We start from the raw sequence: 23,935 nt of genomic DNA on the forward strand, positions 1-23,935 counted from the left end.
CCAATTCTTTGCCACCACAAAAAGAGCTGATACAAATATTTCTATATATATTTATGTATACATATATAAATATATTTCTCCTCCTCCCCTTTTGGGATATAGACCCAGAAGTGGTATTACAGGATCAAAGGGCATGCACATTTTTATCGCCCTTTGGGAATAGTTCCAAATTGTTCTCCAGAAAAGTTGGATCAGTTCAAGCCTCCACTAACAATGTATTAGTGTCCCAATTTTGCCATATCCCCTCCAACATTTATCATTTTCCTTTACTATCATATTGGCCAATCTGATAGGTGTGAGATGGCACCTCAGCCTTGTTTTAATTTGCATTTCTATAATCAAGATTGTTTTAGAACATTTTTTTCATATTGATAGCTTTGATTTCTTCATCTGAAAATTGCTTGATCATATCTTTTGACCATTTGTCAATTGGTGAATGGTTTGAGAATACTTTTTTTTTTCAATGTAAAGTACATTAATTTAAGAATTGGAAAAACAGTACATAAATGAGTGGATGGCTAAAAAAGATGCTTTGAGAGTTTAAGCTTTTCTTTTTTAAATTTAGTTTTTTTGCAGATTATGAGATTCCCAACTTCCAAAAAGACAAAGTTACACGATTTGTCATCTGGGTTATGCATGAAATTGGACAACCACATATGTAAGTTGACTTTATTTATTCAAAGTGAAAATAATTAGTAAGAAATTAATACTTAGTCAGCAAATAGATAATTTAAAAGTATTTGCCAAAAGAAAGTTTACTCCATGTAAATTGGCAGGTCACCCAGGTTTTTAGCCAACTATTGACAACTATTGACAAATAAAGGTCAAGACTTTGGTTCTCTGGGAAAACACAGGATAAAGATAATGTGATTATAGTCAAAAGAGCTCTAAAATGGAGTCTAAGAAACTGAATTTTAATTATACTCTTCCAGTTACTATCTATGTGACCCTGGGTAAGTTATTTTAGTTGTCACCTATTAGGTACAATTATGTGAGGGAAGAGGTAGCTTATTCCCCAGAAAGTCTGACATGTGTCTACAACAGCATATGATATTGTAGTCCCTGTGCAATCTCTCCCCTTCTTCCCTCAAAGGTTGGGGAAGAAGGTTTGGCAGTGTTCTCCCTTGACACTAAGATGCAATTGAGATTGTTTTGAAGGCATGGCCAGAGGAGAAAGGCTTAGCTCTTGAGGATGTTGGCTTGGTTATGGTGAGGAAAAAGGTATTAGGGAATTTATTAGTGGACAGTTAGGTTGTAAAGTAGATAGAGTGTCTATAGTTAGAGTTAGGAAGAACTGAGTTCAAATCTGGTCCCATTTACTAGATATGTGATCCTGGGCAAGTAACAAACCCTGTTTGTCTCAGTTTACTCATCTGGAAAAGGAAATGGCAAACCACTCAAATATCTTTGCCAAGAAAACCCCAGATGGCGTCATGAAGAGTAGGACAAGACTGAAATAAGACTGAAAAGTAAAAAGATGCTAATCTCTTGAAGAGTAATTCTGGTTTGCTCCAGAGCGTGTAGTTAAATCTTATCATAGCATGTAGGTGGAGAAGGTTATTTTCCTCAAAATGTCTAGGTGGCACCTGAGGAGAGATGGATTCTGATTGAGAATCAGTGGTAGTTGTTGCAGATGTGAAGTTCCTGGTAAAGGGGTGGTAGGAGCCACATTAGCTGGAAGAATGGGTCACTTAGTTTTTGCCCCATATTCTGGGCCCTCTCAACTATCCATTATACTCATACCTGCCCCACCCTTCTGAGTGCATCTACCCACTCCTTGATAATTGATCTACCAACTCCTTGTCTCCAGCACTATGCTTGGAAATCAAGAAACCTTTAGCAGATAGTTAATATTCAATTTTCCAAAACTGTTCTGGAAACCCCGCCCCTTGCCTGGGCTTGCTAACAAAAAGGATTCAAATGTTAATGTTTTCACACTTAGCCACTTCCTACTTAGCTAAGAAGGTGAAAGGGGATGTAAATTGGAGCCTAAAATTTAAAAGGAATTACCCCAAATATAAACTCAGTCATTAGTAGAGATGACCATGCTATTATGATTCAGATTCCTTGGCTCATAAAGAGCTTTACCATGAGATTTGCATGAAAATGAGAACTTTAAACCATTTTAATTTTAATTTTTAATTTAACAAACTTACAAATAAAATGGCATTTTCATATTCACAGTAGAACTGATTAAGAAATTATACACAGAAACTGCATATTTCCAGTATGGAGTCTGCTTTTCTTCTTAAGAAAATAATAAATTCAAATGGTAGCTTTCCAGACTTGACAAAGCTTACCTGGGTTTCTTTCTAATTTTCCTTCGTTCTTTCTTCTTAGTTACCTTAGTTCTTCTCCTCATCATACCTAAATGATTGCCTTTTCTTTTCTTTTCCTTTTTTGTCACCCTATCCCTATCATCTTTTCCTCACCTTTGGGGCAGTGGGGAAGAGAAAATGGGAATAATTTTGGAAGAGGATTGCCAAAAGAAGGACATGGATAAAATGTGTAAAGGGTACTTAAAACGGGAAAAGTTAGGGGCCAACAGGAGGAAGCATACATTGGACACATGGCTTGGGAATCAGAAGGAAAATGCTTGTGGTGGGTTAAATATTTCCTATCAATAATAACAATGACACTGACAGATAGGGAAGAAAGTCCACTTGGTATAGCTGAAAGATCACTAACTTGATTTAGAAGGTCTACATTCAAATACTATCTCTAATGCTAATTAGCTATGTGACCTTGGGGTAAGCCACTTAACTTTTCTGGGTCTCAGTTTCCCTATCTATAAAATGAGGAGTTTGATCTCTTTCCCTTCTGACTTTTTTCCATTGCTTATTTCAAATTTTGGTAGCTGTAGAAAAGTCTCTTTTGCTCTATTGAAGTTTTGCCTCTGCCTTAAAAAAACTTCAAAAGGCATTAAAAAAAAAAAACCCTTACCTTCTATCTTGGAATCAATGCTGTGTATTGGTTCCAAGGCAGAAGAGCAGTAAGGGCTAGGCAGAAGGGGTTCAGTTACTTGCCCAGGATCACACAGCTGGGAAGTGTCTGAGAGCAGATTTGAGCCTAGGACCTCTCCCATCTCTAGGTCTGGCTCTCAATCCCTGAACCACCCAGCTGCCCCTAAATAAATGTTCTTGATAGTGGTGATACCTTGAATACAGAGTTGGCCAAATCAGTGGTAGAGACAGCATGATATAGAAGAAAGAGTACTGAATATGGAATCAGAAATCATTCAAAGAGTTTTCATTTAGGGATGGGATGAGTTTTACAATTTTGCTACCCTGCTTTAAGAATCTGTTTTTAATAAATTCTTCCCAAATACAGAATACTATACTAAGGGTTATGAGGAGAAACATTTATGAACTCTCAATGCTCACAATTTCTATGGATTGGGAAGGAGCTCCAGGGGCTAATCATTCTGCCTCAATCTGGCCTTCCAAAATTCCCTATCATGAGAGGAAGTATTATCCTTCCTTAAAGGATGACATCATAGTTCCCCAGGACTTGCTAGAACTTTGATTGGTCTTAGTTCCCTCCAGTGATACACTGGGACACATCATATAAATCAGGCATATCCACAGGAAATAAAGCTCCTTGAACAACCACCATGTGTTACAGATCTCTAATTTCTTGCTTTAAATTGAGGATCAGACCTGTCCTTCAAACCTCTTTCCTCATTCATTTGTTCTTAACTCAGGGAATGCTGGTCACATTCTCCCTACACTGGAGCATCTTCTATCTTAAGGCATTTGAAATTGAGATTGTGGGACCTATCTTGCCTGGTAAATAATAACCAGCTTAGGCTGCGGGCAGTAGGACAGGCAGAGTCCTTGAGTTCTGCATTGGGATGAATTGACAATGTTGCTCAACTGAGTAGGACATGATTTCTTCTTCTAAACAATGGAATCCTAGGAATGGGCATGTGCTTTTCCATCTTCATCATTGAGCCAGGGAGGGACTGTGAAACATTATTCCTCCTTATTATTAACTACTCACCAGTTAGAAATGTCTTGGGGAGGGCTGAATAATGGGCTTCCAAAATTGTATTCTGTGACTCATGAGGCTGAATTTCTTTGTCTTTGATCACAGAGATTCCTAGTCTGAGCGATATATTGATTTTCTTACCTGGAATGCAGGCTCAGAATTGTCTAAATTTTTAAAAATTTAATTAATTAACTTAGAATATTTTCCCATCGTTACATGATTCATGTTCTTTCCCTCTGCTTCTCCTTTCCCCCTTCCCAGAGCCAAAGAGCAATTCCACTGGGTTTTGCATGTATCATTGTTCAAAACCTATTTCCATATTATCAATGTTTGCACAAGAGTGATCATATAAAGCCAACATCCCCAATCATTTTCCCATACAACCATGTGATCAATTGTATGTTTTTTCTTCTGTGTTTCTATTCCCACAGTTCTTTCTTTGGATGTGGATAGTGTCCTTTCTCATAAGTCCCTCTGAATAGTTCAGGATCATTGCATTGCTACTAGTAGAGAAGTCCATTATGTTCGATTGTACCACAGTGTTTCAGTCTCTGTGTACAATGTTTTCCTGGTTCTGCTCCTTTCGCTCTGCATCACTTCCGGAGGTCGTTCCAGTCTCCATGGAATTCCTCCACTTTATTATTCCTTTTAGCACAATAGTATTCCATCACCAACATTTACCACAATTTGTTCAGCCATTCCCCAATTGAAGGGCATCCCCTCATTTCCAAGTATTTTGCCACCACAGACAGTGCGGCTATGAATATTTTTGTACAAATCTTTTTCCTTATTATCTCTTTGGGATAGAAACTGAAATAGAATAGGTAATCTGTTGTGAACTATTTCTTGTTGCTGCAGTGCCTGATGTACTCTGGTTTGAGACTAGAGAGAGCTGCTACTAAGTGTGGGGACACACTTGCCTATTTGCAATGGAGATAGATGTACTTTGAGAGACACTGAGAGATACTGATAAAGGGAATGCTCTGGAGTTTCCCTACTGATCCCTACTGATGACTAGTGGATCAATATTTTTCCTAATCTCCTCTTACCCTCTCTCCCTCCCTCCTTCAACCTCTCCTCCCTGCCTCCCTCACCTCCCAGTTCTTCTTGAAGCCTTTGGCTTCTTCCCTCCCTCCTGAGTGAACTATAAAGATACTCTTTCTTTTTCTTTTCAAGTCAGGGGGTTTATTGGGAAACAGGATGGGAAACTGAGGTAAGAGGGATGAGGGTGTCCCTAATCTAAAATGAAGATTATGAGGGCTTGGGAAGTCACAATTGTGACAGAGGGATAATTAGAGATGGAGGACAACAGTTAAAATCTTCTTTCTTCTTCACAAAGCCACCAATTTCAGAAGCTCCCCTTCAAGGGTCCTTCAGCCTGGGTCAAAAACTAAATAATATCAGCCCAGCTTCTTCCTCCTGGCCAGCTTCAACCCCCAGAGCCAGAGACAGAATCACAATCCAAGATCCTCTTTCTTCTACTCTGTGACCAGACCCCCAACTGCCAACTCCCTGGAACATTCTGTTTGGAACCTTCTCCTTGATTGACAGGCAGGTCACCATTCTTGGTTCTTGCATCTTGGCTTGTCTTGAAAAACCTTTCTCTCTTCAAGTCTCTACCACAAACCCCAGCAGTGGTTTGATTCAGTATGACTGAATCAAAGGAGAGACAGTCTTTTAGAGCCCTTTGGGCATTGTTCCAAATTCCAGCTCAGAATTTTTAATCATCATAGTTGCTGTGGCACCAGGGAAATCCTAGTGGCAACTTCGGGATTCTGATCTTCAAACCTATCTATCTATCTATCTGTCTGTCTATCTATCTATCTATCTATCTATCTATCTATCTATCTATCTATCTATCTATCGATAATTACACTTCTATATCATTGATTTCTTTGCAATTCTAGGTGTATCTCGTATATTAAAAAAAAAAACATTATTAGGAGAAAGGCCCATAGATTTCACCAGACTACCAAAGGTGGAGGTGTGACCAAAACTGATATAGCCAGTTTTCTATCAAAGTGGGGTCACTACTGGACATACAGTTTGTGGCAACGAATCATCCCAAGATAGTTATATAACCAAGTTGGTTCAACTGTCAGAAAAAGGTCCTTAATAACAGACATTTTATATTACAGAGAATCCTGTGGGGAAGGCAGTATGAAAATACTGGAAAACAGACTGAAAGAAATGGAGTTTAAATATGAATGCATTAATGATTACAGGTAAACAGAATCTGTTTGGTGGATACTTACTGGGATGTTGTTATCCTTTCCAAGAATATATTGGCTAATTATTAAGGTAATTTTGCCTAATGCTTTGTTATTGGATATGGAAGACAGTCTTCCATATCCAAGAACTTTTGCTACTGAAGGGGATATGTCTGTCAGGGCCCCTCCCTCTCTCACACCCCATTACTCTCCCTCCCCATCTTATTCCATGCCCCTTCTCCTCAACATTGTCTATTGTTTCCAGGGCTAGATATTTACCAGATACCATAATTACATCATTAATAAGAAAGGAAATAGGAATCAAAATACTATGATGATGGAATGGAATGAGAGGCAAAAAACATATCAGACCTAGAGTTTGGAAGATCAGTTTGAATCCTTTCTTAAACACTTAACACCTTTGTGATTCCAAGCAAGTCACTTTACTTCTTGATTTCCTTAATTGTAAAATAGTGATGGAGGGCAGCTTGGTGGTGCAGTGAATAGAGTACCAACCCTGGAGTCAGGAAGACCTGAGTTCAAATCCAGCCTCAGACACTTACTAGCTGTGAGTCTGGGCAAATCATGTTATCTTGTCTGCCTAAGTTTCCTCACCTGTAAAATGAGAAAGAGAAGGAAATAGCAGGCTATTCCAGTATTTTTGCAAAGAAAACCCCAAATGGGGTTATGAATAGTAAGATGACTGAAAAAAAAAACTGGTGATAATAATCTCACAGCCTTTTATTTTTTTACTGCCATGAAATCTTCTCTTGAGCAATTTAAGCCAGCCTTTTCTCCTTTTCTAAACCATTTCAATTAGTTTTGCATTTAATAATTTAATGTGTGTCAGATCAAGGAATTCCTTGATATAATCAAAAGTGTTTTACAAGATTTTTCTTTGTATTCCCGTAACAGAGGACAGTACACAGCAGGTTCTCCATCATAAAAATGGATCATGGCATTTAAATATTCAAGAGACCTCAAAGATCATTTAATACAGGGGTTCCTGTAGCTTTGGGTCTGTGACTTTTAAAACATTTTTTCAATATAATAATAATTCAACATATTTAATTCCTTTGTAATTCCATGTATTTTATTATATATATTTAAAAACCTATTCATAGATTTCATTAGACTAACAAAGGGGCCCATGTCCAAAAAGTTTAAGATCCCTTGATCTAATCCAATGCCTTCAAGTCTCAGAAAAAGGAAGTAACTTGCCTAGAATAACAAAGGTAGCAATTAGCAGAGCCACAATTCAAATGTAAGCATCTGATTCAAATTCCTGAGCTCTTTTATCTACCAAATTTTTGGAAGTTAAATGACTCTTTGGGACACTGATGGGTAGATAGATCCTGATTGTTGATCTACAGAAAGAGTAGCTGAGGAAGACCTGGACTTTTTGGTCTTTTTGCAAATAGTTGTGTGATTAATGTCTCTAAGGGTCAGGTTTCTTCTTCTGTAAAATGGGGATAAAAACAATACATCTCTCACCTAGGGGCAGCTAGATGGTGCAGTGGATAGAATGTTCTAGCTAGAGTCAGGAAGACTTATCTTCCCGAGTTCAAATGTAGCCTCGATACTTTCTAGCTGTGTGACCCTAATCAAGTCACTCAACTGTTTGCCTCAGTTTTCTCATCTGTAAAATGATCTGGAGAAGGAAATAGCAAACCCCTCCAGGATCTTTGCCAATGGGGTCCTGAAGAGTTGGATATGACTGAAGAACAACGAAAACGACACTTTCACAGGAGACCCACCTTGCAAGGATCAAAAAAGATACTGTATTGGCTTTTAGGTGGAATTAAAAACCAGACTCTGGTACCTGTACCCCCACCACTCTTTTCACATCTTTCTTGGGGTGATAATCAAGGCAATATTACTTTTGCTGCTAAGAAGGGTATAACAATCTCTGCCCTTCCAAGTTTTAAGACAAGCCAGACCCAAGCTCTATTTTCATAATCACATTTCCTTGCACTCTCATGCTTGTTCGTGTCCCTATCCCATCCTTCCATCATATGCTCTGGAATCCTTGTTCTGTTTTTAAGAAACTGCTGTCCTTTATTCAGAAATTATTTTGCATGTTTTTCTGTATATGTACTTGTATATAATAATGATAATGTCTAACATTTATTTAGTGCTTGAATGCTATATGTTTGACATACGTTAAATCATTTTTAACCTCACAGCAACCCTGTGATGATGGGTGCTATAATTATCCTCATTTTATAGATGAGGAAACTGAGGCAAGTAACAGTTAAGGTACTTACCTAGTGTCAAATAGCTAGTAAGTGTCTGAGGCAGGATTTGAACTCAGATCTTCCTGAATCCAAGTTTCATTCCCTATCCATTGGGCCACCTAGCTGTGTGCATATTACTTTCCCTCAATAAAATGTATATTCCCTGAGGATAAAGACTGTATCATGCTGTCTTTATATCCACAGTGGCACAAAGTATCAGCTTAATAAATACTTATCATGAAAGTGCTTGGCAAATTTGAAAGTAGGATATGTTAGCTATTATTATTATTATTATTATTACTAATTCTTTAAGGTGCTGTTTTCCTCCAAACTGCTATTTGTAAAGCATTTTACAAGCCTTTTGAGAGTGCTATAGAAATTCTAGGTATGGAGCAGCTAGATAGCACAGTGCTAGAGTGATAGACCTAGCGATCCTGGGTTCAATCTGACCTTAGATACTTCCTTGTCATGTGACCCCGGGCAAGTCAATTAACCCCAATTGCCTAGATCTCTCTGCCCTTCTGTCTTAAAACTGGTACTAAGACAGAAAAAAAGGCATTTAAAGAAATTCCAGCTATTATTATGATTTCCTCCTAAAGCCTTAGTGATGAGAAAAGCAGCAATAAATGAGAAATATGTTCATTTTAAGGACAAGTTATTTTTTCCTTAACTTGATAGACTAAAATAAATAAGTCAGTCCTTAAAAAAATAAACTAAAATAAAGTATTCCACATCCTATCCTGCTAAGGCTCTGAGAGCTCTCCTTCCCCATCCTCTTCAGGAGAAGAAGACCCTGAAAATGCACTAGTTGGCAACAGAAAGATAAAGGGTAGAGGAGGTTCCAGTGGAGTAAACCAGGATTAAATGGATCCTCTCCTCCCTTGTACCTCTTATCATGAGCATGGCCAAGCTGGAACACAGCCAGAGAAGGGTTAAGTAATGCTATTAGGATGGCAAAGGGTCTTGAAACCACATCACAGGGGAACTCCTAAGCCTGGTTAGAACAGAAAAAAAAAGATTTAGAAAAGGTATATGTATGATAGTGACCCACAGACATTTGAGAAGTTCTCAGAGGAAAGAAGGATATGATTTATTCATTGTAGTTTCAAAGGGCAGAACTAGAATTAGTGGCAGGGATGTGCTGGTAAATGTTTGGCTGCTTCTTCCCCAAATGTGTGAAGGATACACTTCAAAGTTTAATTTGCAATTTTGAAAAATTTCCCCATCACTTTCTGACATTGAGGCAATCAACAAAACTATAATCAGAAGCCCAGTTTGTGAGGTCTGCCGATTTCCGAGGGGTAGTAATCCCAAACAGTGGGAGATGGTACTGGGATCTTTCCAATGGGAGGAGCAGTCTGACGAGTTAGTGGTCAAATGGTGATCCCCTTAGTGCCTGGAAGTATTCAGGCAAAAGCTGGCACATCCGGCATGACTAGACAAAATTCAGACAAAAATCTTGGTGATCTCCAAGACCGGCTTCCAGCTCTGAATTTCTGCGATTCTCTGAGGCCCCCAGGTGGTCAGTTGCGAGAAGCTGTGGGTCAGCAGAAAAGACTAACATCTGAGAAAGAAAAGTATCTGTTGCAACCAGCAGAAGCTTACATTCAAGTTAGAAATAGAAACTTGATTTCTTTTTCTTTAAATCTTATTTATTTAAAACATTCAGCTTTAAAAATTTTGAGTTTCAAATTCTCTTTCTCCATCCATTCCATGGACCATTGAGAAGGCAAGCAAGATCTCAATTACAGTGGTACCTTGACACATGAGTTTAAATTGTGCCCTGGTCAAGCTCTTAACTCACTTTGCTCGTGTGTCAAATCCTCAACAATTCTTTAATCTCTTGTACTGATTACCTCATCCACGAGCAGAAGCTTGTCATTCAAATATCCTCTCCTGACATAAAGCAAAAAATCCTGATTGTGACTGCTCGTATCTCAAATTGCTCATATATCAAGGCACCACTGTATGCATATGAAATTGTGCAAAACATATATCCTTGTTGCAAAAAAAAAAAAGAAAAAATGAAGAAAGTGAAAAAATAATGCTACATTTTCCAACTTAGAGTTCTTTGGTTGTCTCTGGAGGTAGAGAACATTTTTCATCATGAGTTCTTTGGAACTATCTTGTATTATTATGAAAAAGAAGCTTTGATATAAAGTTGAAATTGTTGCTTCTTACAGACCTGTGAAGCTCTTAAAATGTCTGGACTATAGCACGCATCCTGAATGTGTCTTTACTTCGTAAGTAATCATTTGGCCCTAAACAGTGCCACACCTACCTCAGAAAGCTATAATTTAGGGATGACACTGTACTTTCACATGATAGAACAGAAGAACTCTAGACCAAGAGTCAGAGACCTGGGTAGGAATTATTCTACCTTTGACATTTATTAGATATGTGGTGATGGGCAAGTTCTTTCAACTCTCTGAGCCTCAGTTTTTTCCATTGTAAAGTAGGGCTAATAATACTTTTAATTATGGGTGTGTGTGTATATATATATATATATATATATATACATATATATATATATGTATATGCTCCTAAACCTAAATTATATGTATATATACACATATATGTGACTAGAAACAATGTGTTTTTAAAACCTTAAATTGATATATAAACATTAGCTATTGTTATATATTTTTAAAAATGGAAGTGTCTCTGATCACTCTTTTTATATTTTCTTAAGAGTAATAACAACAACAATAAAAATCACACGAGTGTGGTGCCATAGACCTAAAGGTGGATTTGGAATCTGGAGACTTGAGCCTAAATTGCAGCTCTGCTCCTTACCTTCTGTGAACCTTTGAGCAAGTTAATGTTTCTGGTTCTCAGTTTTTACATGTGTAAAAATGTCTCTTATAGCTCAAATTCTATGATGTATATATGAGATTTGAATAATGCTTCTTCCTCCTCAGGCTCATGAAAGAATGAACAAAGATGAAAAGAGTTTGACCAAGGCCTCATGGCATGTTCATTGGAAAGATAAGACATGATGCCCACATGACAAAGTCATTTTCTATCTTTGGCCCTTAGATTCCTTATCTATCAAATTAGAAGGTGTATAATTGAAAATCTGTTACCCTAAAAGAGAACTACATATCCCGAAAGCCCATTGTCTTTCTGTCATTACGTACTTCCTATAGAAAGAGGATAAAGTCAGTGGGCATTGAGGTTCTGCCTCTTCCTTTGGAATGCAGCCAGTGGTGATGGTGATGAGTGGGGATTTTGAAAATGGCTAACCAATCATGGGCATGTGGTTTTTATTTTGTATCCTCTTTATTCCTTGATTTCTAATGAGCATTTAATAAACCTCTTAAAATATATTTTTATTATTAAGATCTAATTTTAATTTTTTACAGAGGTTAGATTAGATGATCTCTGAGGTCCCTTTCAATTCTAAACCTAGGATACTGTCAAATGATCCATGAAAATCTTAAAAATGACAATACACATCTAGATTTACTAAGATGGGTTCATTTCACAAAAGAATTATTCCCTTTACAAAAGGATTCCCCTAAAAGTTTATTTTAAATAGAAGTATTTGTTTTCCATAAAAAGAAATTAATTTATACAACATATATATCATATAAAGCAAAGTAATACTATACAAGTACTCATCATAAGGGCAGCTAAATGGCTCAGTGGATAGAGAGCAAGGCCTGGAGCCTGGAGTTCCTGAGTTCAGACACTTCCTAGCTATGTAGCTTTGGGCAAGTCATGGCCCTTACTACTCTTCTGCCTTGGAACCAATGCACAGTACTGATTCTAAGAAGGAAGGTAAGGATTTTTTAAAAAATGGCACATAAGTAAGAAACTTCAATAGGTGGATGGATTTCAGGGAAACCTGAAGGTAGACTCTGCTTGTTTCCTCCAGCTGAAGTATGAGGCATTCACAGAGACACAGCCAGTCCAGTCCAAAAACAAGTATTTTAGTGGCAACATTAGATTTCTCAGTTAATAGAATCTTGTGCTTTAAATGTTCTAAGATCCAAGACTATCCCTCAAAACAGAATCCCTGTTGACCAACCTCTCTCTGCAATTAGGGATAGAGGCAGTATAGACTTTTTGAAAATGCTATTTGAACTGTGACTTTTTCTTTCCTTTTGTATTTTCAGAGCAGCAGAGTCAACTCAACAAAGAATCCCATTTCTTTTTGGAGGAGGATGGGGCTCCAGCCTTGCATTTTTTCTTTTTTTTTTTGGCATTAATTTCAGGAATTCAATTTTAACTTTTTAATAAATTAAAAGGTTTTATGATAGTGATCTCTATCTCTTGTTTGGTCTTAAACACTTCTCTTAGTCATTGATAGATATGACAGATAAAATTTTCCTTGCTCTCCTAATTTGCTTATGATATCACTCTTTATGTCTAAAGCATGTACGTATTTTTATTTTATTTTGGTATACAGTGTATCAAAAATTAGCATTGAACTGTAATGATTTTCATATGTAATTTTTCTTAAACTTTGGGTTGACAAAGTCAGTCAGCCTTTCCCTCCAATTTCCATATTGCATAAAATGTATTTCTTAACCCAGCTGTATATGTGTATATTCTTGCTAAGTAAAGATTTTTTTTAAAAACAGAGACTTGTCATGTTTGTAGGCCCAAGACTGGTTGGCTTATTCTTGAAGCCAAGAACAGCTTTTGTCTTGTCAAAATGACTAGAGGTCAGTTACCCCTGCCCATTATTGTCTCATTATTGATATCATTTTTCCATTCAATCTTCTTTGGAACAGCAGCTTGCATTTCTAGATGTTCCCTAACCATCTCTTTAATAACATGTTCTAAAATGTCTCCAGTAATCTAAGTGAAACTCACTGGTCTATAGTTTGTAAACATTAATTTTTTTTTGTGGAAAATTAGTACATTTCCACTTTTCTAGTCTTACAGTAGCATTCCTATTTCCCATAAGCTTTCAAAGATCACTACCAATTGGCTTAGTTGTCATATCTGACAATTCTTTCTGTACCTTGGGGTATCCATCTGGTGATTTCAATTCCTCAAGAGAAGCTTTTACTATTTCTCTATGTACCACAGGTGTCAGCACTATGCTAGCCATTTTGATTCTGTTCAAAGGTCATTCTTGGCAAGGAAAAAAAGAAAGAGTAAGAATTAATTTCTACCTTCTCTGTGTTCAATATAAGCCATCAGTTGCCATCAGTGAGTGAGGTAGTCTGAGCTGTCAATCATGTTTTGAGCCAGAGGCCATGTCTGAGCATGCTTGGGAATTCCTTTACCTCTCTTTTTGCAGAGGCATGGATTTCTTTTCAAAATCTGAGTACCAACATGGAAACCCAAGCTTGCTCATTCTTGTGACTTTTTTTTTTAATAGGCTCAAATTTTACCAAGTTTGCCCTGGTCTCAAGTTCTTTGTTAAGTGTGCTAAGTATAATTCTAGCCTTTCCACTTTGTCCCACAGTGATTCTAAACTTTTAACTACAAGTTTCCAGCCCAATTCAGTTAGACCTCTCTAAGTCTTTCATCTCTAGAGAAGAAAATCTACATCCCCAAATAATACAGTCATCCCTTGCTATATTGCAATTCACTTATCCTGGCTTCACTACAGGTTTTTGTTTTTGTTTTTGAAAATCTAATTCTGTATCACAGAGTTACACTTATTGGGGCACACTATTGGCTGATAGAATGAAAGGCAACCAACCACAGCTCTGTTCTGTATCCTGGGTGCTGATTGGCTCAGTGACTAGGTTAATAAGAGTTTAGAAAAGGTTTATAGTAGAGTGGGAAGGGTTTATAAAGCTTTAAATATATATATATATATATATATATTCATATATAAATAATAAAGTAAATATAATGCCTCTATTTCCCAGATTTTTACCTGTCATGGGGGTCTCTGTAATGCAATTCCCACAAAAAATGGGGGATCACTGTACCACATCATTTCAGCTAGATATACGAACTCTAATTAAAATATAACAATGTTTTTATCACAATTTAGAAACATTGCAAACCAAGGCAAACATTTATTTTTTTAACTTTATTTTAAAATATTTTTCCATGGCTATGGGATTAATTTTCTTTCCCTGCCTTCTTCCTTCCCCCCTCCCAGAGTTGACAAGCAATTCCACTAGGTTATACATGTGTTATCACTTGATACTTATTTCCATATTCATTTTTGTAATAGAGTAATCTTTTGAAACCAAATCCTATACCCAAATAAACAAGTGATAAATCATATGTTTTCTTTTGTATTTCTACTCCTACAGTTCTTTCTCTCAATGTGGATAGTGTTCTTTCTTATAAGTTCCTCAGAATTGTCCTGGATCACTGATTGCTATTCCTAGCAAAGTCAATTACATTTGATTGCCTCACAGTGTTTCAGTTTCTGTGTACAATGATCTCCTGGTTCTGCTCATTTCACTCCACATCAGTTCATGGAGGTCTTTCCAGTTCATATAGAAATCCAGTAGTTCATCATTTCCAAGGCAAGCATTTAAAGGGAACATAGGTCACAGATATATTGGAATTAACTACTTCCAGAGAGATTTACTTTCTCTGGGTTGGAGAAATGGAAATAAGGAGAAGTAAAGGAATATTTAACATACCCCTCCTTACTTTGTTGGCACCTTGTAGGTCTCCTTCAGATCTTTAGTCTGGATTCTCAAAAAAATCATCTCTGAATGTTACTTTTCTCAACCTCTCCTCCAGCTCAGTATGATGTGTACAATTACCTTAATATCCCCCTCCCATCCTCCCATCTGCCATTTCTTCCTGGTTCTTCTACCCACAAACCTCTGATAATAGGTGAAGTGGACAGACCTGGGAGAACAATATATAATAATAGCAATGTGTTTAGACAACTTTGAAAGAATTAGGAAAGCTTAACAGCATAATGACCAACCAGATTCCAGAAGATTTTTCTTTACATTACATATTTTTAAAATTTACTTTTATTTTTACTTATTTTTTAAATTTTTATTTAATTAATCAATTTACAATAGTTTTCCTTGGTTACAAGAATCATGTTCTTTCCCTCCCCTCTGCCCAACCCCTCCCATAGGTGATGCACAATCCCACAGGGTTTTACATGTGTCCTTGATCAAAACCTATTTCCATATTATTGATATTTGCACTAGGATGATCATTTAGAGTCTATATCCCCAATCATATCCCCATTGACCCATGTGATCAAGCAGTTGTTTTTCTTCTGTGTTTCTACTCCCACAGTTTTTCCTCTGAATGTGGTTAGTGTTCTTTCTCATAAATCCCTCCAAAATGTTCTGGATCATTGCATTTCAAGTAATAGAGAAGTCCATTACATTCAATTGTACCACAGTGTACCAGTCTCTGTGTATAATGTTTTTCTGGTTCAGCTCCTTTCACTCTGCATCAATTCCTGGAGGTCATTCCAGTTCACATGGAATTCTTCCAGTTCATTATTCTTTTGGGCACAATAGTATTCCATCACCAACATATACCACAATTTGTTCGGCTGTTCATCAATCAAAGGGCATCACCTCATTTTCCAATTTTTTGCCACCACAAAGAGTGCAGCTATGAATATTCTTGTACATACATGTATTTTTCCTTATTATCTCTTTGAGGTGTAAACCCAGCAGTGCTATGGATGGATCAAAGGGCAGACAGTCTTTTAGTGTCCTTTGGGCATGGTTCCAAGTTGCCCTCCAGAATGATTGGATCAATTCACAACTCCACCAGCAATACATTAATGTCCCAACTTTGCTACATCCCCTCCAAAATTTATCACTTTCCTTTGCTGTCATGTTAACCAATATGCTAGGTGTGAGGTGGTACCTCAGAGTTGTCTTGGTTTACATTTCTCTGATTATAAGAGATTTAAAACACTTTTTCATGTGCTTATGAGTAGTTTTGATTTCTTTATCTGAAAATTGCCTCTTCATGTCCCTTGCCCATTTTTCAATTGGGGAATAGATTGATTTTTTGTACAATTGATTTAGCTCTTTATAAATTTGAGTAATTAGATGTTTGTCAGAGGTTTTTGTTATGAATATTTTTTTCTCAATTTGTTGCTTCCCTTATTTTGGTTGCATTGGTTTTGTTTGTACAAAATTTTTTCATGTAATCAAAATTATTTATTTTACATTTTGTAATTTTTCCTAACTCTTGCTTGGTCTTCATATCTTTCCATTCCCAAAGATCTGACAAGTATGCTATTCTGTGTTCTCCTAATTTACTTATAGTTTCCTTCTTTATATTCCAGTCATTCACCCGTTCTGAGTTTATCTTGGTGTAGGGTGTGAGATGTTGATCCAAACTCATTCTCTCCCATACAGTTTTCCAATTTTCCCAGCAGTTTTTGTCAAATAGTGGATTTTTGTTCCCAATGCTGGGCTCTTTGGGTTTATCATAGACTGTCTTGTTGAGGTCACTTACTCCAAGTCTATTCCACTTATCCCTCTTTCTATCTCTTAGCCAGTACCATATTGTGTTGTTTATTTCCACTAACTTTTTAATTGATTTTCTCAGATTCTTTAAGTAGACCATCATATCATCTGCAAAGAGTGATATCTTGGTCTTCTCATTGCCAATTTTAATACCTCCAATTTCTTTTTCTTCTCTAATTGCTACAGCTACAGTGAAACAAGGGTATCCTCCTGATCTTAGCTTCTAGTTTATTCCCATTGCAGATGATGTTTGCTGGTGGTTTTAGATATATACTGTTTATTATTTTTAGGAAAGGCCCTTCTATTCCTACACTTTCTAGGGTTTTCAATAGGAATGAGTGTTGTATTTTGTCAAAGGCTTTTTCTGCATCTATTGAGATAATCATGTGATTTTTGTTGGTTTGCTTATTGATATGGTCAATTATGTGGATGGTTTTCCTAATATTGAACCATCCTTGCATTCCTGGTATAAATCCCACCTGATCATAATGAATAACTTTTGATCACTTGTTGGAGTATTTTTGCTAGTATTCTATTCAAGATTTTTGCATCTATATTTATCAAGGAGATTGGTCTATAGTTTTCTTTCTCTGTTTTTGACTTATCTGGCTTTGGAATCAGAAATCAGTACCATATTTGTGTCATAAAAGGAATTTGGTAGACCTCCTTCTTTGCAAATTATGTCAAATAGTTTGTATACTATTGGGATTAGTTGTTCTTTACATGTTTGATAGAATTCATTTGTGAATCTATCAGGCCCTGGGGATTTTTTTCTTAAGGAGTTCTTTGATGCTTTGATGGCTTGTTCAATTTCTTTTTCTGATATGGGATTATTTAAATATTTTATTTTTTCTTCTGTTAATCTAGGCAGTTTATATTTTTGTAAATATTCATCTATATCACCTAGATTGCCATATTTGTTGCCATATAATTGGGCAAAATAGTTTTTAATGATTGACTTAATTTCCTCTTCATTAGAGGTGAGGTCTCCCTTTTCACTTTTGATACTGTTAATTTGGTTTTCTTCTTTCCTTTTTTGAATTAGATTGTCCAGTACTTTGTCTATTTTTTCAAAGTATCAGCTTCTAATCTTATTTATTAAATCAATAGTTCTTTGACTTTCAATTTTATTAATTTCTCCGTTAATTTTTAGAATCTCTAATTTAGTTTTCAGCTGGAGATTTTTAATTTGTTCACTTTCTAGTTTTTTTTTTTATTTGCCTGTCCAATTCATTGACCTCTGCTCTCCCTAATTTGTTAATATATGAACTCAAGGTTATAAATTTTCCCCTGAGTACTGCTTTGACTGTATACCATAGATTTTGAAAGGATGTCTCATCATTGTCATTTTCTTCAGTGAAATTATTGTTTCTATGATTTGTTCTCTAACTAACTAATTTTGGAGAATCATATTATTTAATTTCCAATTAATTTTTGGTTTGGCTCTCCATGTACTCTTACTAATTATTATTTTTATTGCATTATGATCTGAAAACGTTGCATTTATTATTTCTGCTTTTTTATACTTGTTTGCCATGTTTTTATGTCCTAGTACATGGTCATTCTTTGTGAATGTACCATGTGCTGCTGAAAAGAAGGTGTATTCCTTTTTGTCCCTATTTATTTTTCTCCGTATATCTATTGATTCGAATTATTCTAAGATTTCATTCACATCTCTTACCTCTTTCTTATTTATTTTTTGTTCTGATTAATCTAGATTAGAGGAAAGTTCAGTTCTCCCACTAGTATAGTTATACTATGTGTTTCCTCCTTCAACTCCACTAGTTTCTCCTTTAGAAATTTGGATGCTATGCCATTTGGTGCATACATGTTGATTACTGATATTTCCTCATTGTCTATACTGCCTTTTATAAGGATGTAATTACCTTCCTTATCTCTTTTAATCAGATCTATTTTTACCTTGGCTTTGTCAGATATCATGACTGCAACTCCTGCCTTCTTTTTCTCAGTTGAGGCCCAATAGATTTTGCTCCAACCTTTTAATTCTTACCCTGTGATTGTCTACCTACCTCATGTGTGTTTCTTGTAGACAACACATGGTAGGATTTTTGTTTCTAATCCATTCTGCTATTTGCTTTCCCTTTATAAGTGAGTTTATCCCATTCACGTTCAGAGTTATGATGAACACTTTTGTATTCCCCAATATTTTGATATCCTCTCTTAGTTCTGCCCTTTCTTCTTGCACTATATCCTTTTAAACCAGTGGTTTGCTTTTATCAGCCCTCCACCCCCCACCCTTCTTATACTTCCCTTTCCACCCCCTCCCTTTTTGTTCCCTTATTATTATTCCAGAAGATTAATGATAAGATGTGTTAACCACTGGTAGAGGTGAAGGACTCAATCTAGAAAGTGACAAATTACTTTCTAAGATATGGCCAATGTAGAAATTTGTTTTGATTGATATTAAATGTTTGTAATGGGATTTATTTTTCTTTAGTACTAATCCATTGCCTGCCCTTAATCTTGGGAGGATGAGAAGACAGATTTTTGCTGATTGCAAAAATAAAATAAAAAATAAAATCCTTCGCTTGACCTCTTTATATCATCCTATATCTTTGTTTGCTCCTTCCAAGCCAGCAACCAAGAAATGAAGCTTAAACCAGTGTCAGTGCAACTTTGAGATAAGGGTTAGATACTCTGGTAGATTCCTTAATGCCTGGTAGAATGCTAAAGACGGAGTGATTCCTAAACAACTACTAGTTGAATCTAAAGGGTATGGAGAGGTCTTCTCTGCTCTAGTGTAACTCCTTAAGCAAAGTTATACCTAGAATTGTTATATTGGAGGTGGAAACTTGAGTTCTCCACTGGATTTGGGTTACAAGAGTTGAGGCAGATTTCAAGTTCTATCTTTAAATATTATTACTGGTGTGACCTGTGATAAGCTACAACTTCTTTAAGCCTCAATTTCCTTATCTTTAAATTGGAGCCAATGATAGACTTCTTTGATGGGACTTTTATGAGGACTAAATTTAAAAAAAATACACATAAAGCACTTTGTCAGCTTTAAAGTATGATATAAATATAAGTTGTTATTATGCTGACTATTATCACATGTTACTTTTTGTGTCAGAAGTTTTTATGGCATAAAAAGTGTGAGTTTACTTTAGGGATTTTGTTTACTCTTGATTTGTATCCCCTTAACCAGAAAATTTGGACAAATCTACCTGACACATCAACTTCCCTTGCAAGCTCCAGTTCATACAAAGAACAAGCTGACCACAGATTTCTTGTGGTTTAATGATACTCCAATGAACTTCTGCTTCATGTTTTGTAGAATCTCATTACAACAATGACTAAGAAGGGCTTCCAGTGCAGTTTCCTCCTGAAACTCCTCACTGAGTCAGTCCTAGAATAGCTGCAGAGTATTTGCAGCTTTTATTGCAGTTTCCCATAGTTCACACAAGGTGGCATCAGGCATTGCTTCTATACCCCATAGCATTTGTCAGAGCATTTTTTTTTTTTGTTTTTGGTCTCTGGACTTTGCTCTGTCCATCACAAAATAATCCTGCCTGTGAATAGAAATAGTGAGGTGGGTACCTTTACCCATTGTGACCTCTCATTCTTTCTTATTTGAAAGCCAGAACTGAGATTAGTGAGTATAAGTTCACATAGCCCAGTGCTATTCATGCATGTATGCATCATTTTTTGTTTATTCATCTGCTCATCCATCCATTGTACTGTTCCAACATCCCTTCAATGCTCACAGGGCTTAACAGACATCATTTCTCATTCTTCTCTTGTTCTTTTCTGCAAATTACTCAATTATAATATTTTTGAAACTGCAAACTTCTGTTTTTTAATATATTAAACAAAAAGTAACAAAATTGCCCAGTTTTTATCTTCTTGTCTTTAAAAAATGTTTTATTCATACTCCTCCTTTCTTCCCTCCCTCATTTTCCCTCCCTGCTTACCTCACCCTCCCTCCCCCTCCCCCACTCTGCCTTCCTTCCTTCCTTCCTTCCTTCCTTCCTTCCTTCCTTCCTTCCTTCCTTCCTTCCTTCCTTCCTTCCTTCCTTCCTTCCTTCCTTCCTTCCTTCCTCCCTTCTTTCCTTCCTTCCTCCCTTCTTTCCCTCCCTTCCTCCCTTCTTTCCTCCCTCCCTCCCTCCCTTCCTTCCTTCCTTCCTTCCTTCCTTCCTTCCTTCCTTCCTTCCTTCCTTCCTTCCTTCCTTCCTTCCTTCCTTCCTTCCTTCTCCCTCCCTTCCTCCCTCTTTCTTTCTTTCTTTCTTTCTTTCTTTCTTTCTTTCTTTCTTCTTTCTTTCTTTCTTTCTTTCTTTCTTTCTTTCTTTCTTTCTTTCTTTCTTTCTTTCTTTCTTTCTTTCTTCTTTCTTTCTTTCTTTCTTTCTTTCTTTCTTTCTTTCTTTCTTTCTTTCTTTCTTTCTTTCTTTCTTTCATCACTACCTATTAACTCCTCTTTGCTCTTCCCTTCAAACCCTCCCTTAATTGTTCTTCATATCATTATATAGTCATTTAAATCCACCAGGATCACTCCTACCCTACTTAGTTGGGCAAAAGAAGCCTGTGGTAGACATCAATCATCCTTGAGTTCATGAGATAATCTAAAGCCCCTACATAGAAGCCAGCTGTCATCCTCATCATTATTAACCTCTTGACAGCAGTTATGATTGTTCTAAATTCTTCTCTGGTCCAACCCAATTTCTAGGAAATGAATAAAATGAATAACTATCATCCTTAAAACTATCTCTATAATTTTTTTTTCATAATACACAGCTTTTATTTATCCAATAGAAAATGCAAAAAAACAAAGATCTCACATTAACATGGACTATAATGATCAAAGTTACCCTTTCTTTAAAAAAAAAGAATTTGTTTGTTACATTTAAATACCTAGTTAACTCTCTCTTTCCCTCTCCTCCCTGCCTTAGAGAAGGCATCATTTGACAAATATATATATATATATATATATAAACTATGTCTATCTTATTTCTATTTATCAGTTCTTTCTCTGATGGTAGACATACACAAGTCATTCTTCAAACAATATTTCTGTTGTTGTATACAATGTTCTATTGTTTCTGCTTGTTTCAGGCTTCATAATTTCATGTAGGTCTTTCCATGTTTTTTTCCAGAATTAACCTGCTGGTAATTTCTTACAGCACAGTAGTATTTCGTCACAATCATATGCCAAAACTTGTTTAGTCATTCCTCAATTGATGGGCATACCTTTAATTTCTAGTTCCTTGCCACAAACAGAGCTGGTATAAATAGTTTAGAGCCTATAGTTTCTTTTCCATTTCTCTTGATCATCTTAGGAAAGAAATATAATAGTGGTATTGCTGGTTCAAAAGGTATACACAGTTTTATAACTCTCTGAGCATAATTTGAGATTGTTCTCCAAAATGATTTTTATAGTCCCACCAATAGTATGTGTCCCCATTTTTCTATGTGCCTTCCAACATTTGTCATTTTGACTTTTCATCATTTTAGCTGATTTGATTAGTGTGAGATATCAGAGTTGTTTTGATTTGTATTTCTCTAATCAATAATGAGAGCATTTTTTCATATAGTTACATATCAATCTGATTTCTTCATCTATAAACTGTCTCTTCATATCTTTTGACCATCAATTGGGGAATAGTTTATATTCTGATATATTTGACAAAGTTCTCTATACATTTCTGAGATGCAATCTCTTTCTGAGAAACTGCCTAATTTTTTTCCTCTCCATCCTACTGCTTTCCTTCTAATCTTGGCTACATTAGTTTTATTTGTACAAAAATTTTCAACTTAATATATTCAAAATTATCTATTTTACACCTCATGATGCTTTCTACCTCTTGTTTATTCATAAATTCTTTTCTTACTTATAAATCTGATCAGTAATATGTTCACTGTTCTATTTGCTTCTGGGATCTCTCTTTATGCCTAGGCATATAGTTCTAAATACTACCAGAAATGGAATATTGCCAATGGATAACTCACTACACAGCTGACTTTCCTGATAAAATCTAAAACTGGAAGCTCTTCAAGATTCTGTGTTTTTTCAGATGTTTTAACTTGGATTATCATATGTTTGTCTATGGTCAGCCATTTCAGTTGTGTCCAACTCTTCATGATCCTATTTGAGGTTTTGCTGGCAAAGATCCTAGAGTAGGTTTGTTATTTCCTTCTCATTTTATAGACAAGGAAAATGAGGCAAAAAGAGTTAAGAGACTTGCCTAGGGTCTCTTAGCTAGTGTCTGAGATTGGATTTGAACTCAGGTCTTCCTGACTCCAGGCCCAGTACTCAATACACTGTACCACTTAGCTGCCTAAGATATTTGTCTATGGCTTCTCTCAAATGAGATGGTTTATGTACAGGTATCAAGTATCTGCACTGCCTGGTAATTACAGTTCATGGTGCTTTTTACCTGACATTTTCCCCAAAATAGTTCTGAGCATTAAGGTAAGCAAGGAAAGTAGTACAGTAAGGTAAGGTAAACATTAATAGCCCCATTTTACAGGTGAGGAGACTAAGATTAGTGGGATGAGGATATAACAATATGCTGGTATTCATAGGATCACAAATGTATAACTGGAAGGAGCCTAAAGTAGTCATAAAATACAACTACCTCATTTTGCAGATGAGGAAACTGAGGCTTATAATTCCTGAGCCAGAGCTTCTTCCATGGCTCTAGGTTTGGGGACTGGGAGTCCAGGTTCAGGTCTCTTGACATCCCCTTTAATACTCCTTTCACTGTACCAGACTGCAAAGAGAATGGTGAAGAGAGGGGAAAAGAAGATCTGGTGAACCCCTATGTTCAATAAGGGAATAAGTCCTTGACCCCTCTTGAGGTACAAAAGCTACCCATAAAGTTGTTTGTTTTTAGGATATCTTTAAATAACTTCTTGTTTAAAAAATTCATATAAATATAATGACTCCTTTTAAAAAGCCTTGTCAGGGGGGCAGCTGGGTAGTTCAGTGGATTGAGAGCCAGGCCTAGAGACAGGAGGTCCTGGGTTCAAATATGGCCTCAGACACTTCCCAGCTGTGTGACCCTGGACAAGTCATGTAACCTCCATTGCCTAGCCCTTACCACTCTTCTGCCTTGGAGCCAATACACAGTACTGATTCCAAGATGGAAGG

General features: G+C 36.4%; 1 protein-coding gene across 3 annotated transcripts in view; it reads left to right on the forward strand.

Moving 5' to 3' along the window:
• Positions 1-14,639, forward strand: part of BST1 (bone marrow stromal cell antigen 1) — a 37,530-nt gene extending 22,891 nt beyond the window's left edge. For 2 of the 3 annotated variants that reach the window (XM_007496703.3, XM_001369700.4), the window contains exons 7-10: positions 566-658; positions 6,129-6,215; positions 10,621-10,680; positions 12,559-14,639. In XM_007496703.3, coding sequence (XP_007496765.2) covers positions 566-658; positions 6,129-6,215; positions 10,621-10,680; positions 12,559-12,679 — 361 coding nt within the window. In that variant the 3' untranslated portion in view covers positions 12,680-14,639. The remainder of the gene's footprint in view (positions 1-565; positions 659-6,128; positions 6,216-10,620; positions 10,681-12,558) is intronic. The other variant, XM_007496704.3, reaches the window with a different exon arrangement.
• Positions 14,640-23,935: the final 9,296 nt, after the last annotated feature.

Source organism: Monodelphis domestica, chromosome 6 (assembly GCF_027887165.1).
Source record: "Monodelphis domestica isolate mMonDom1 chromosome 6, mMonDom1.pri, whole genome shotgun sequence".
Classification (NCBI taxonomy): domain Eukaryota; kingdom Metazoa; phylum Chordata; class Mammalia; order Didelphimorphia; family Didelphidae; genus Monodelphis; species Monodelphis domestica.